This window comes from Carcharodon carcharias, chromosome 18, assembly GCF_017639515.1.
Source record: "Carcharodon carcharias isolate sCarCar2 chromosome 18, sCarCar2.pri, whole genome shotgun sequence".
NCBI lineage: Eukaryota > Metazoa > Chordata > Chondrichthyes > Lamniformes > Lamnidae > Carcharodon > Carcharodon carcharias.
Genome location: NC_054484.1, coordinates 102,580,646 through 102,594,683, shown reverse-complemented (window position 1 = coordinate 102,594,683; position 14,038 = coordinate 102,580,646). Strand labels below are relative to the sequence as shown.

General features: G+C 45.9%; 1 protein-coding gene across 2 annotated transcripts in view; it reads left to right on the top strand.

The window, feature by feature from the left end:
* LOC121290346 overlaps positions 1–14,038 on the top strand; it is a 141,839-nt gene that overhangs the window by 78,349 nt on the left and 49,452 nt on the right. For both annotated transcript variants that reach the window (XM_041210697.1, XM_041210696.1), the window contains 2 exons: positions 4,623–4,732; positions 8,591–8,741. In XM_041210697.1, coding sequence (XP_041066631.1) covers positions 4,623–4,732; positions 8,591–8,741 — 261 coding nt within the window. The remainder of the gene's footprint in view (positions 1–4,622; positions 4,733–8,590; positions 8,742–14,038) is intronic.

Genomic DNA, 14,038 nt, shown 5'->3' with positions numbered 1-14,038 from the left:
GCACCTACAAAACAAGTGAAGCATACTCAGGCCAATAACACAAAAGCAATTTTAATTTTATGTTGGAAGTTTCAAAGTCTTGAACAGAAAAAAAAACGTGTTGGTAGTCACATCATTGAATGAAGAAAAGCAAAATGGGGGAACAAAAGATCACCCGTGACCAGTGCCTCTTGTGCTTTAAACTTATGCTTACGGGTGCTACGTCTTGGTACACCCCCTCACTGGCACCGCCATTGGAGCCAGCCTGCTGACACTGCTGTCCTGTTGGCCTTGATGACCTTGGCCGGTGTCCTCTGGCCTGTGGGGCCTGTGCTGGCCCCATTGGGAGGAAGCGGCCAGTGCCATGGCGGACATCTCCCCAGTCACCACAGCCTCATCAGATGCCCCAGTCATTGGCAGAGGGGCGGAGGAGCTGCTGCCGTCATCCAGAGCATCCTGAGAGGAGCCCACAGAGACAACAAGCAGGTCGTGTGCCAACGTGAGGTCGCTCTGGGCCTCCCTGCTCACCATCGATGGACAGACACCTATCTGGGATACTCGGTGCCTCATCCATCTCCCACACTGGCACTAACCGCCTGACGTCATTGCCTGTGTGAGGGCTGCAGGTCCGAGCACAGCCCCAGGAACCCCTGATTCTGTCCTTTGGGCTGCCTCTCCATGAGAGTCTCCACTCTCTCAATGGAGGAGGCATTGCGCTCGGCCCTGAGGGTCAACGCAGCGCTCACATTCCGCGTGGACACCTGAATAGCGGAGACCATGCCACGCACACCCTCATGGATCTCCGCCAGAGCCTCCCGCACATCCCACCGGACATCCAGCCTTTGCTGCCTAATGTACAAGTCTAGAGGCTCATCATCTGCCTTTGACTGAGCATCGTCCTGGTCCCCAGCAGTCCGACTGCCGGTGCCCTAGGCACACTCTGCCTTCGCCTGTACCTCAAATGAATGTGAAGTGCCCTCACCGATGTGCACTGAGATACTACTGAACTAATTTCCACCAAGGCGCTGGCATCTGCGCTAGTGCATGGTTCAGAGAGCGGGTGTGACGCAGGTGCTTGGAGGGCATGGTGATCCTCCTGGGTCAGGGGTGGCCCTTCAAGGTCCAGAGAGCGACTGGGTGCTGGTGAACCTAAAAGGGAGAAGAAGGACATGTCATTAGTTAAAGTCATCACACTGTCACTGTGCATGCCAGGCACCCTGGTGAGACAATGGAGATCTGCATCATGGTGCCCTCGTCTTTCAATGATCAATGGGGATCCCAGGTTCGAGGCTCCCATCAATGAAGTGACTACATTAGAATGGATGCACAGTCCGAAACTCTCACCTCAGTGCACTGCACTCTTACCTTCATCTGACACCCCAGCTTCACCGCAGCTGCTTGACCAAGGTACATGGCGCCTCTCGAGATCCAAGGCCTCCTGCTCATGGTGGGAAAGGATAAGGTGGTGTGGGGATCCTCTGCCAGTCCGTGACCTCTCACTATTGTTATGGGATATCTTCTCCTGAAAGGACAGAGGAGCATTGACTAGTCCACTCTCTACCTGCAGCACCATTGCAGCCTGGCCAACCCCAGCTGAGGAGCACCTCACAGGGCACATTCAAGTCGTGGCCCTCGAGCCGCAAGGCGCTCAGTCCAAGCAGCCAGGGCTCACCCCCTTGGCCAACTCTGAAGTGATTGACATTTGGCACTCAGGCTGTAATACCCCTGAGCTCCATGGGGGGGCGGCCAGCCCAAAACAATTGAACACACTGACCCATGCCAACATGGTACTCACCCTTCCTGAGCACAGCAGATCATTGGAGCACTTCTAGCTCTGCACCCAGGTGCGCCACACCACATTATGGCTGCTCACCCAGGCTACCACCTCCGCCCATGCCCTCTTGGTGAGGTGAGATGGCCTCCTCCTCCCATCTCTGGGGTCAAGGGTGCCCCTTCTGGCAGCCACCTCCTCCAGGAGGGCAGCTGTCGGAACTCGTCGGAAAAACAGGGGGTTGAGTGCCTGCCCTCCTGCCCGGCGTTTGCTCACACACTGGACTCCATCCTTGCGACGGCAGAGACAACCTTCCCTGGCAGCCTTTGTGCGGCTGCCTGGGCTGTTTCTAAACAGGCTGCCGGGCCGCCATTAGACCCGGCAGCTGACAGGCCCCCACCCTCGCCTGGGCCTTCCCGGCCAGTGACAAGCCGCGTTTCACACTGGGCTGGCCTTAATTGGCCTGTCAGCATGAAATCGTGGTCAGGGCCCGATCGCGGGCGGTGGTTGGATTTCCGAATGCCCCCGCCAAAGCCCGCCCCATGTGGGCAAAATTCTGGTCATAAATCACTATCGGATCCTGCTCTCTTCTATCAAAATTGCTCACTATTCCAGGATTATCATGGAACACAAAGCTAACCCTGAGTTTCTACTGCAGACTGACTTCTTAAACCCCTCTCCATTATCTTCTCCATCCTCACCTCCAACAAGTGTGAGGAGCTCATGGACAACTTTGTCACTAAGATTGAAACCACCCGTAGAGCAGCCTCTGCCTGTTACCTCTCCTTATCTAGCGCAATAGGCTATGTTTCCCACCTGCTTAGCCCTGAACTGGCATCCTTCTCTAGTTTCTTGCCTGTCTCATCTTGTTCCCTCTCTGAGCTCATCTTGTCCAACTCTTGCTTCCTCAACCCTATTCCCATCAAGCCACTGACCACCTAACCTCCCCTCCTGGCTCCCATGTTAGCTGATATTGTTAACTGTTCGATCTCCTCAGGGACTTTTTCCCTCTCCTTCAAACCTGTTAGGCATTACCTCTGTCTTCAAAAATCCTCGACCCAGCCTTGTCTGCAGACTACGGGCTCATCCCACCCCCCTCACTCTCCTATCCAAATTCCTTGAAAATGTTGTCATCTCCCAAATCTGTGCACATCTTTCCGGGATCTCCATGTTGAATCCCTCCAATCAGGTTTCTGCCCCCGGCACAGTACCAAAATGGTTCTTATCAAAGTCATAAATGACATCCTACATGACCATGAATGTGATAAACTTGCCCTCTTCACCTTCTCAACCTGCCTGTAGCCTGTGACACGATTGACGGCACAACTATTACCCCAGTGCCTCTCCACCCTCTTCCAGCTTGCGTGGTACTGCTCTCACTTGTTTCCATTCTTCTCTATCCACTTGTAGCCAGAGAATCACCAGCAATGGCTGAACCAGACTGCTGTCAGTATTGGAGGCATTTTGACCTCAAGGTGAGCTTCCAGGCACACATTCGCACCATTACAAAACTGCTTAGTTTCACCACTGTAATATTGCCCAATTTCTCCTCTGCCTCAGCTCAATTGCTGCTGAGACCCTCATTCATGCCTTTGTTACCCCTAGACTTTACCCTTCCCACGTTCTGCTGGCTGGGCCTTCACATTCTAACCTCCATAAACTTGAGTCTAAAACTCTCCTGGCCCAGTTCTAATACGCACCAAAGCCCATTCCATCTGTCACCCTTGTCCTCACTGATCTACATTGGCTCCTGGTTAAGCAATGTCTCAATTTTAAAATTCTCATCCTTGCTTTTAAATCCCTGCGTGACCTCACCCCTTCCTATCTTTGTAACTTGCTCCAGTTCTACCACCCTCCAGGGTGTCTGCGCTCCTCCAAGAGTAAGAGTAATTTTAATCGCTCGTCCATTGGTGGCAGCACCTTCTACTGCCAAAGCTCGACATTAAATGGGCAGTATGAATAAAACCTCTTGCCATTGTTACTAATGTCTGGGCTCTGAGCACTGTCATAACTACAATAAGTGTTACTCTGCAACTTAGGTACAAGTAGGGCAAGTCAGTACATGGAAGTTCGCCCCGATTCCCTACAAGATAAAATGCACTTCTACTTTGCAATGCCATTTCCTGGTGCCCAGTTACAAACTGGTAAAACGTAGACTGAGCAGTAGTCATGTGATCAAAAAATATCCTTATCGTCAAAAGATGTGTGGTTAACTGCTTATGTTGTTAAACCCTCATAGCATGAGTAACCACAAACACTCATTGCACGAGACAAACGACTGAATGAAGCAAATTTGAATGAATTAACAAAATCTACTAAACTATCGCTTACATGTAGAATGGTTAAGGTAACTGACATAAATGCACTTAAGGGAAAACTGGGTAAGTACATTAAGGAAGAAAGGAATAGAAGTACGTGTTGATAAGGTGAAGTGAGATAAGGTTAGGAGGAGGCTCATGTAGAGCATAGACACCTGGATAGCCCTGTTGGGTCAAGTGGCTTGCTTCTCTGCAGTAAAACTCAATGTCATTCTATGAGCAACGCAGATCAATAAACGGCGCAAATAACCAACAGGACCATATTATTTCAATCTTTACTGACACTAATGCAATATTTAATACAATAGCTTTTACAGTGTATTACTTAAGTTGATCTATAAATGAATTGATTCACTGAGCTTTTATTGGTTCTCTGTATGTAATAGGAGTCTAAGCCAATCTAAAATATGGCCTAAGTATATTTTAGGTTTGAATTAGTTCTGCTTAGAAACAATCTTCAAAATCACAACATGAGTTCTCCTTTATTTCCACAATTTGATTCTGCTCATTAGCCCAGTGTGTTTAATTTGTTATCTGCACAATTGTTCTTACAGAGTTCTTAAGCAAACAGTTCCCTCAACATGACCTTACTGAGATCGGTAAAGATTGGAAGGTCTGCATCTCAGCGATTAACAGCATGATCAGTGTTACAAGGAGAAGAGCTGTAAGTTTTTATCCACAGAGTTGATACTGCCCAAATTTTACAAGAGAATACAGAATGAGCCAAGGCTAGTTTGCTCACCTAGCCTTTCTCTCTATAATTCAGACCACTGCATCAATGTCAACAGCTACTGCTCTTCATGAATGGAAATAACTTGATAATGCTTGAGCAATGAAAGCAGAAGGGTTTATTACTTATCCATTGAAAGTGCTTTGAAATACCACCCAGTGTGGCACTAAGCCACACAAATTTCCAGGTTCAATTCCAGGCCTCTGGCTAAGCAGTGCAGTTGGTGTCCCATGTTAGGGAATGTAAAATTGTAAACTTTGTTCCTAGTTCTGATTGCTATCCACCAAAGCCTAGTAGCATGTACACAAGTCTAAACATTAAATTCTGACAGTGTTAGACTTGGCTGTGACCCTCACTTCCATTATATAAATGTATTTCAGTCATAATTCTTATCTCTGCCTTTCATTTTCACACCAAGCTTCAATCCAGAAAACGCTTTCCTCTAACCCACTGCATGCTTGTTATCTCCTGCACTATGGGAACACAGAAACAGGTGTAGTCCATTCAACTCTTTGGACCTGCTCCTCCATTCAGTTAGGTCATGGCTGATCTGTATCTTAATTCTATCTACCCTCTTACATTCCATAATCCTTAATACCCCTGCCTAAACATAGCTATCAATTTCAGCTGACCTAGCCTCAGGAGTCTTTCGGGGGATAGAGGTCCGGATTTACCCTTACTGTGTAAAAATACTTCCTGACATCACCCCCAAATGGCCTAGCTTAATTTTAAGATTATACCTCCTTGTTCTGGTCTTCCCCACCAAAGGAAATAGTTTCTTTCTATTTACCCTACCAATTCCTTTAATCATCTTAAATACCTCAATCTTCGTAGGGATGAAATAACACAGCAGTAGTATATCTTATATGGATATCTGCACTGCTGATGTCTCCACTATACAGCAGCTGTGAGATGTCTCACATAAACAAGGCTGCTGTCCTCTAAAGTTACACAGCTGATGAGACATTTCGTACATTAGGTTGGTTTTCTGCCTGGTTAGTCAAGTTCTTGCTTAATTTTGATACAAGTGAGTTAAAAATACCAAACTTGCAAAAATCACAGCTTTGGTTTATCACATGTTATAGTTGTTGATTAAAAACAAAAATTCAGCACCTTGGTTATGGGTCTGGGCACTGACATTTTAGGGCTACCTCTTGATGTATTGTTTGGTAAGTGCATTGCTGGGAATGGAATTGAGCTACACCACAGACCAAGGAGGTCCCCAGTTTTATCCTGTTTTATGCTCAGTTAGCCAATCTCAATCAGGGCAGCAAACAGAGAATTACACTTGGCCACAGTCCTCTTGGCGTAGGCATGAAGGGAGTTTCCACTCCTGGTCTCTATTAGTAACCTCAGTTAGAAAGTGCAGCCATGCTTATGTCAGGGAATGATATGATCAGAGATAAAAACAAAAAAACTGCGGATGCTGGAAATCCAAAACACAAACAGAAGTACCTGGAAAAACTCAGCAGGTCTGGCAGCATCGGCGGAGAAGAAAAGAGTTGACGTTTCGAGTCCTCATGACCCTTCGACAGAACAGGCTTGGTAGTGGTGTCTCCATAGGCAAATTGTCATCCAGCATTCACTGTCTCAGCCTAGGCGTGGAGAATTAATGCCTCCGTGAGAAATCTGCAGCTACCAGTGGTGTTATGTCACAGAGCAAGTCACTGCCTTTAGAGGGAATATTAAGGGCGAACCCTATTTAGATTCTAAATGTAGTGAGATTCTACAGTGAGATTCATTGTTCTGATTTTAAAAATTGCATGGAGAGATTGGGTAATTTAGGGGTAATATTTCTACTTTATGTTCCTAATGCAGAGCTGCAGCTACTGAGAGTGCATTTTGGAAAGTTAGGTGTGTGGCTTTGTGTACAATTTTCTGGGCGTTATTGTAAATGTTGAAATCATGATCATTGAGTTCAAACATCAGAAACTGAATTTCCCAGAGGCCAATGTTGGGGATATTTTTCAGTAGGATGGAGTCTTGCCAATCAATAGTCTATATTTGGACATTCTGTTTACCAATGTGAGTTGCCAGTGGGCCAGGTTCGCTTCTCCCCCTCCCTCCCCCAAACCAACCCCCACCATTATTAGTACCTGTCTTGAAATTACCCGCATTATATTGACAAGTAACATCAAAACACCCTTTCCAAGAAATATTACTCGTGTTATATTTAGGAATGAATGGTTTCACCAGACTGAAAGCTACATTCTAATGGGACTTTAAAGAGGAAAGCTTCCAAGTCACAGCTGTCAAGGTAGTGTACATACTACCTGTTTTAACAATGATTATACCGTAAGAAGGAATATATGATTTTGGCATATGGCCTCAGTCTGCTGTATCTGTGAGAAGGAAGAGCAGACCACTGTAGATGCCACCACTGATTTTAATGTTGGCATTTACAAGCTGTAGCTAAATTGAAAATGTTGCTTTCAATCAATATTTCAACATTGTTGAGGTAATACCTATTCATGGAGCTGAAGGTTTTAACCAATCCTCAACACTAAGTATGAAAATAGCATTATGTTTAGAGCTGTAACAGTCCATATGTAACTGAAATGCTCATAGCATCTCACTCTGAAAGGTAAACCTTATCAATATTATGTAATACACCAAAGTTGTGGCAGTCACCCATTGCCAGAAATATTGTGCAGCCTGGCTGATTCGACTCATATTCCAAGATCACAGGATAAACCTCAAGTCTTGCAGTCAGTCAGATTTGATTTGGTAATGAATATCAGGAAAATTGAGGAGTTCAGGTGCAATAAAGGCCAAAATCAAAATCACGCAGCATTTATAAGTGAGGTTGATATTAATTGCACATGGCACACAATCTCCCTGGCAAGGAATGGCTGCAGCAACTTTGATGTAGTTGTTCAGATGCTGATCAGCCTTGGGTGGAAATGTCCTGTTCACTGTTCGGTGCAAACACATTCTTTATGTCAGCATTTCTGATTTGGCTTCAGTGATCAGAAGAAATCTGACCCTGATTTGCCATAATTTTCTGTTTTAGCTCGGATTTCCAGTATTCACAGCCTTTATCTCTGATTTTTTAAATAAATATTACAGTGTTAAAATGCTTGCACTCTTCAGGAAACACACTGCTAATCCTTCCGCACCAATCTTACAAGGTACCTTTGCAGCCTCTAAGCTGTTCTGGTAGCTGTGATATTAGTAATTCCTATTTAAGAGATATCTAATTGTTGGCTATGAATGGGATGTGATGGGGGTAGTGGGTATGAAACTAATACTAGTCAATTATGCATTGCAGCAACGTTACTTTGCTAACTTTCTTGTAAAGAGTCATTGTTAGGAATGCTCACTGCAGGGTGACAGGACATAGGCCTATGTCTGCACTTTCACACACACCAGGCTTCTTTTTAAAATTATGACTGTGGTAATTGGAAGTAGGCACTACTTGAAGAAATAAAATCTGTTGTAATTCTATTTTAATCATGTCCTATCACTTACTGAATGGAAGCAGGGAGGACTCTGCCTCTTAACAACATTTCTTTATCTTGCTGAAAGGGCATAAAAAAGAATTTGAATTTTAACTAGATCAACACCCTAGTTCCTCAGAGGGCCATAAAGCCATAAAGGCCCAGAGACACATAGAGCAGTCAATCACCTGAGGGCCAGTTTGAAGTGGGGGCAGGTTGCCAGTAGTCCTTGGGCTATATTGTAAGTACAATATAGTATCTCATAACACCTTGGGTTTTTTTCTCATTTCTGTGACTTTTGAGCTATATGAATGCCAGAAATAGTTGTAATTATGTTGTCTTTCGTTACCAGGGAAGAGAATACTTATCTGATGATAAAGCATCAACAGCAACCATCTCTCCATCCACCTCGGATTCTGCTGTAAATGGTCAGCTCTGGTGGCTTTATCAGAACTCAGCACCACTACCTGCTGCACCACATCAAAAATCTTATGAGAAATTAGGTAGGAATAATATTCACGACTCTGCATTTCATCAAGAACGGGCACATAATTAAGCTGGTACTCAAAAATATAAGCTCTTGACTCATATTCACAAGATCACAGGATAAACCTCAAGTCTTGCAGTCAATCAGAATAGCTTGTCTCTTATGAAAGTGCATTGGTTATTCTCAATTGTACTGCCAGACAGAGTGAAATGAGGTATTCCTTCCCTGAATGGTGCCTCATTGCTCGAATTGACTTGTGCCTTTCCTCCCCCTTGGCTCTTTACAGAATTTGCATTGCTGGTGGTCTGATAGATGCCTGATTCAAGGTAGACTTCCAATCCAGCTGAAGGAGGGTGTGGTTATCAGTGTCAACATGAGAAAGAAAACATCAAAGAAAAAGAGAATCAATATGGCATAATTACAATAATAATTGCTAATGAATTCACAAGTTAGCTTGCAATGTCTTTGATTAATGCTTGCAGTATGTTCAATGGTTCACTTATTGTTGACTGTGACCAGCTTCAGGCACTCATTCAGAGTTGTGAATGTAACCAAGCCCAGTGGAGCATTCCAATAAATCTTAAATAAGGAATGGGAAGACCACGTGTTACTGAGAGGGTAGAAATTACAGTTGGCAATACTATAGACCAGAGTAGAACTTGCTTTCTCAAAGTCTTTTCTCAAGTTCCTCCCTCCATTATTTTATCACTTCTGTTAACGTAAGAGAGACATTTTACCCAAGAGAATTAAGCTTTTAAACGATAGCATTGCCAAGAATAATTCCTATCCTTTCCAATAACACCTATTCTGATGCTGGTGCATTTTGAAGACTAATCTTGGTTTGCCCAGGCTACAACCCGTGGAAATGCTTCCCACAAGCTCCAGTTACCTGGGCCATCAACCCCTGGCAACTTAGCCCCACTCTGATTTTGTATTTATTTTCTTTATGGCTTCTCTTGGTAGAATTTTGCAGGCCTGGTGGTTTGGAAAGAGCTGTTCAGCACGGCTCCCTCATTGGGGGATAAATCCTAAATTTGATTGCAAAGTCCTAGTAGCACTGGCAGCTTAGGATTCATGACGAATTAAAGCACCTTCAAATTGGCTTCCAATGGGTATGTAAGTAGGCCATGAAGAAAGCAAGTTGGATATTTGCGTTTTAGAATGTCGATGTATATAGGAAAATTCCTAGAGATAAAAACAAAAAACTGCGGATGCTGGAAATCCAAAACAAAAACAGAATTACCTGGAAAAACTCAGCAGGTCTGGCAGCATCGGCGGAGAAGAAAACAGTTGACGTTTCGAGTCCTCATTACCCTTCAACAGAACTGAGTGAATCTTAGGAGAGGGGTGAAATATAAACTGGTTTAAGGTAGTGGTGGTTGTGTGGGGTCGGGGGGGAAGGGGGGGTGGTGGTGGTGGTGGGTGGTGTGGAGAGAAGTGGGGGTGGTGGTGTGGTTTTAGGGACAAGCAAGCAGTGATAGGAGCAGATAATCAAAAGATGTCACAGACAAAAGAACAAATAGAACAAATTATCTAAACGAATGTGCTAATTAAGAATGGATGGCAGGGCACTCAAGGTACAGCTCTAGTGGGGGTGGGTTATGCCCTGCTAGTCTTTCCACCTCACCCCCACTAGAGCTGTACCTTGAGTGCCCTGCCATCCATTCTTAAATAGCACATTCGTTTAGATAATATCACCATCTTCAACACCTCTTTGTTCTTTTGTCTGTGACATCTTTTGATTATCTGCTCCTATCACTGCTTGTTTGTCCCTACAACCCGCCCCCCCCCCCCCCCCCCCCCCAGCTTCCTTAAACCAGCTTATATTTCACCCCTCTCCTAATATTCACTCAGTTCTGTTGAAGAGTCATGAGGACTCGAAACATCAACTCTTTTCTTCTCCGCCGATGCTGCCAGACCTGCTGAGTTTTTCCAGGTAATTCTGCTTTTGTATAGGAAAATTCCTGCCTCTTTTGTATAACCATATTTTAAGATTCAAGCCAGAAGAGTTTTGACGGGATTTTCTGGTCCTGCCGCCTTTGGCTGCCTCTCCAAATTTTCCATTGCCACCCACGACGGGAAAATCCCAGCCAAAGATTTAATACAATCTGCATGTTTTTCTTAACTTTCTTTTATTTGATTCCCCCTCATTTGTCACGGTCAAGTGACCATGGACTCTTCACTTGCAGTGCAGCTTAAGAGGTTGAACTGTACCTTTTGGAAGCATTGCATCTCCCATAGCTTGTCCGGCACCATAGGACGAGACAAGTTCATCCCCATACATTCAGTGGAAAACAACCTGCAAACAGACTCCTCAAGGGAATTTGGTAATGAGCTGTGTTATAAAGTAAGTAGATATACAACACAAGATGCACTGAGTAATAACCAAGTGAATTACACGGAAAGATTCACTCTCAAGCATTCCTTGTATATTGTAGTTTTACAGGCATATGAGAGAGGGGCAAACAGGAAGGATGCGAATGGGTTGGAGGCAACTCTCAGTTGAGGATAGTGAGGGTTGACTAGAGCACCATTTCCTAGAATGGGTTGGGCTTCCCCAGGACATCATTTTCCTGATCTGGGGAGAAGAGGGTGGTTCTTTCAACCAGGTCCGATTTTTTGCCTTGGCGGGGAGAGATAAGCCTGCTTTCCTTCATCAAGTTGCCCCTTGTAGGAGATCATATGATGGTGGGTGGGGTGGAGAGTATAAGATTGAAATATATATCTATATTGTGATACATAGGTTTTGATTTTACAGGGTGTCACAGAAGCCGACCACCCCCCCCCCACCACCACCACCACACGCCCACCCCCCCAGCTAAAATGTTGCAGGGAGCCTGTTCTCGATCCTCGATCCCAACGGCTACCCTGCAGCAGTTTAACATGGGGAGCAGCATTGCTTGGTTTAATGTGAGACCTCTAGCCCTATTTCAGGAGGAAATTCTGCCTTCGAGAGTTCCTGCCCAGCCGGGTGGCTGACAGCTCTGTAGTCCCAGCAGCGCCACCAGGAGTGGTACCCACTGCTGGAACAACAGGCAGTTCCATCACATCAAGGAGCCCAGGTAAGCCTGGGGCGGGGGGTCCCGATTGGGTGGGGGCGAGGGGGGGGGCCTGGTTCAAAGGGCAGGGGGGAGAGTTAAAGGGGGATGACCTGTGGTGGGGTGGGTACATCCTATGGGCATAATGGGGCCTGCAAAGGAGCTCTTCCTCCCTCCCTGCAACCCCAGTGCCCGTCACCAGCCCACGTACAGCTGAAGATGCTGGACTTCCCGCGTTGCCTTCTCCTGCTGCAGGTCAAATACCAGCAGTGGGGGCAAGTGAGGCTCTTAATTGGTAAGTTTGGGCCTCAATATCCCCAATGGTAGACAGACCACCTGACAACTTCCCTGCCCCATGTAAAATTTCAGACTTTTTGGGGCAGACTGATAGGCGGTGGCAATAAGGTCACTGGTTGCATTTCATGCACCACCCCCCCCCACCACCCATCACCTTCAAACCCGCCAGCAGGGAAGTGTGAAATCCAGGCCATAAGGTTTCACAGTGATGTGGGACTGGCTGGATAGATCATAGATTCTATACCTGTCCTTTATTCATTCACCGAATGTGGGCTTCGCTGGCTGGGCCAGCATTTATTGCCCATCACTAACTGCCCTTGGGAAGGTGGTGGTGAGCTGCCTTCTTGAACCGCTGCAGTCCATGTGGTGTAGGTACACCCACAGTGCTGTTAGGGAGGGAGTTTGAGGATTTTGACCCAGCGACAGTGAAGGAACAGCGATGTATTTCCAAGTCAGGATGGTGAGTGACTTGGAGGGGAACTTCCAGGTGGTGGTGTTCCCATCTATCTGCTGCCCTTGTCCTTCTAGATGGTAGCAGTTGTGGGTTTGGAAGGTGCTGCCTAAGGAGCCTTGGTGGAAGGGGTGCTGATCAAGTGTGTTGCTTTGTCTTGGACAGTATCAAACTTCTTGAGTGATATTGGAGCTGCACTTATCCAGTCAAGTGGAGAGTATTCCATCACACTCCTAACTTGTGCCTTGTAGATGGTGGACAGGCTTTGAGGAGTCAGGAGGTGAGTTCCCCATTGCAGGATTCCTAGCCTCTGACCTGCTCTTGTAGCCACAGTACTTATATGGCTAGTTTCTGATCAATGGTAACTCCCAAGATGTTGACGGAGGGGAATTCAGTGATTGTAATACCATTGAATGCCAAGGGGCGATGTTTAGATTCTCTCTTGTAGGAGATGGTCATTGCCTGGCACTTGTGTGGCACAAATGATACTTGCCACTTGTCAGTCCAAGCCTGAATGTTGTCCAGGTCTTGCTGCATTTGGACATAGACTGCTTCTGTATTTGAGGAGTTGCAAATGGTGCATTGTGCAATCATCAGTGAACATTCCCACTTCTGACCTTATGATGGAAGGAAGGTCTTTGATGAAGCAACTGAAGATGGCTGGGCCGAGGACACTATCCTGAGGAACTCCTTCAGTAATGTCCTGGAACTGAGATGATTGACCTCGAACAACCACAACCATCTTCCTTTGTGCTAGGTGTGACTCCAACCATTAGAGAGTTTTCACCCTGATTCCCATTGACTCCAGTTTTGCTAGGGCTCCTTGATGCCACACTCGGTCAAATGTGGCCTTGATGTCAAGGGCAGTCAGTCTCACCTCACCTCTGCAGTTCAGCTCTTTTGTCCATGTTTGAACCAAGGTTGTAATGAGGTCAGGAGCTGGGTGGCCCTGGCAGAACACAAACTGGGCGTCAGTGAGCAGCTTATTGCTAAGCAAGTGCTGCTTGATAGCACTGTTGATGACCTCTTCCTTCCATCACTTTACTGATGATCAAGAGCAGACTGGTGAGGTGGTAATTGGCCGGGTTGGATTTGTCCTGCTTTTTGTGTACAGGACATACCTGGGCAATTTTCCATATGGATGCCAATATACCAATCCATCATTCTTGATATGCCCATAAGTGCTCAAGCTGAAGTGGGATTCAAGACATTGGATTGGAATCACAGGCTCTGATTTTTATTGCTGATAATAAGATTCTCTCCATGGCTTTGTGAAGAGGGAATTGTAGTGCCGAGTACAGGATCAGAAATTTTGCCTTGTAAAGACTGAGGAAGGAAATCAGGGGATCGTGTGTTTTCTCACTGAGATGAGCTTTCAGCCACAGCTCTGCACCATCACTAAGACCACCTGTTTCCACTCGTAACATTGCCTGACTCCAACCTGCTCATCAGATGCTGAAATCCTCATCCATGTCTTTGTTACCTTTGACTTGACTATTCCAACACTCTCCTAGCTGACCTCCCATG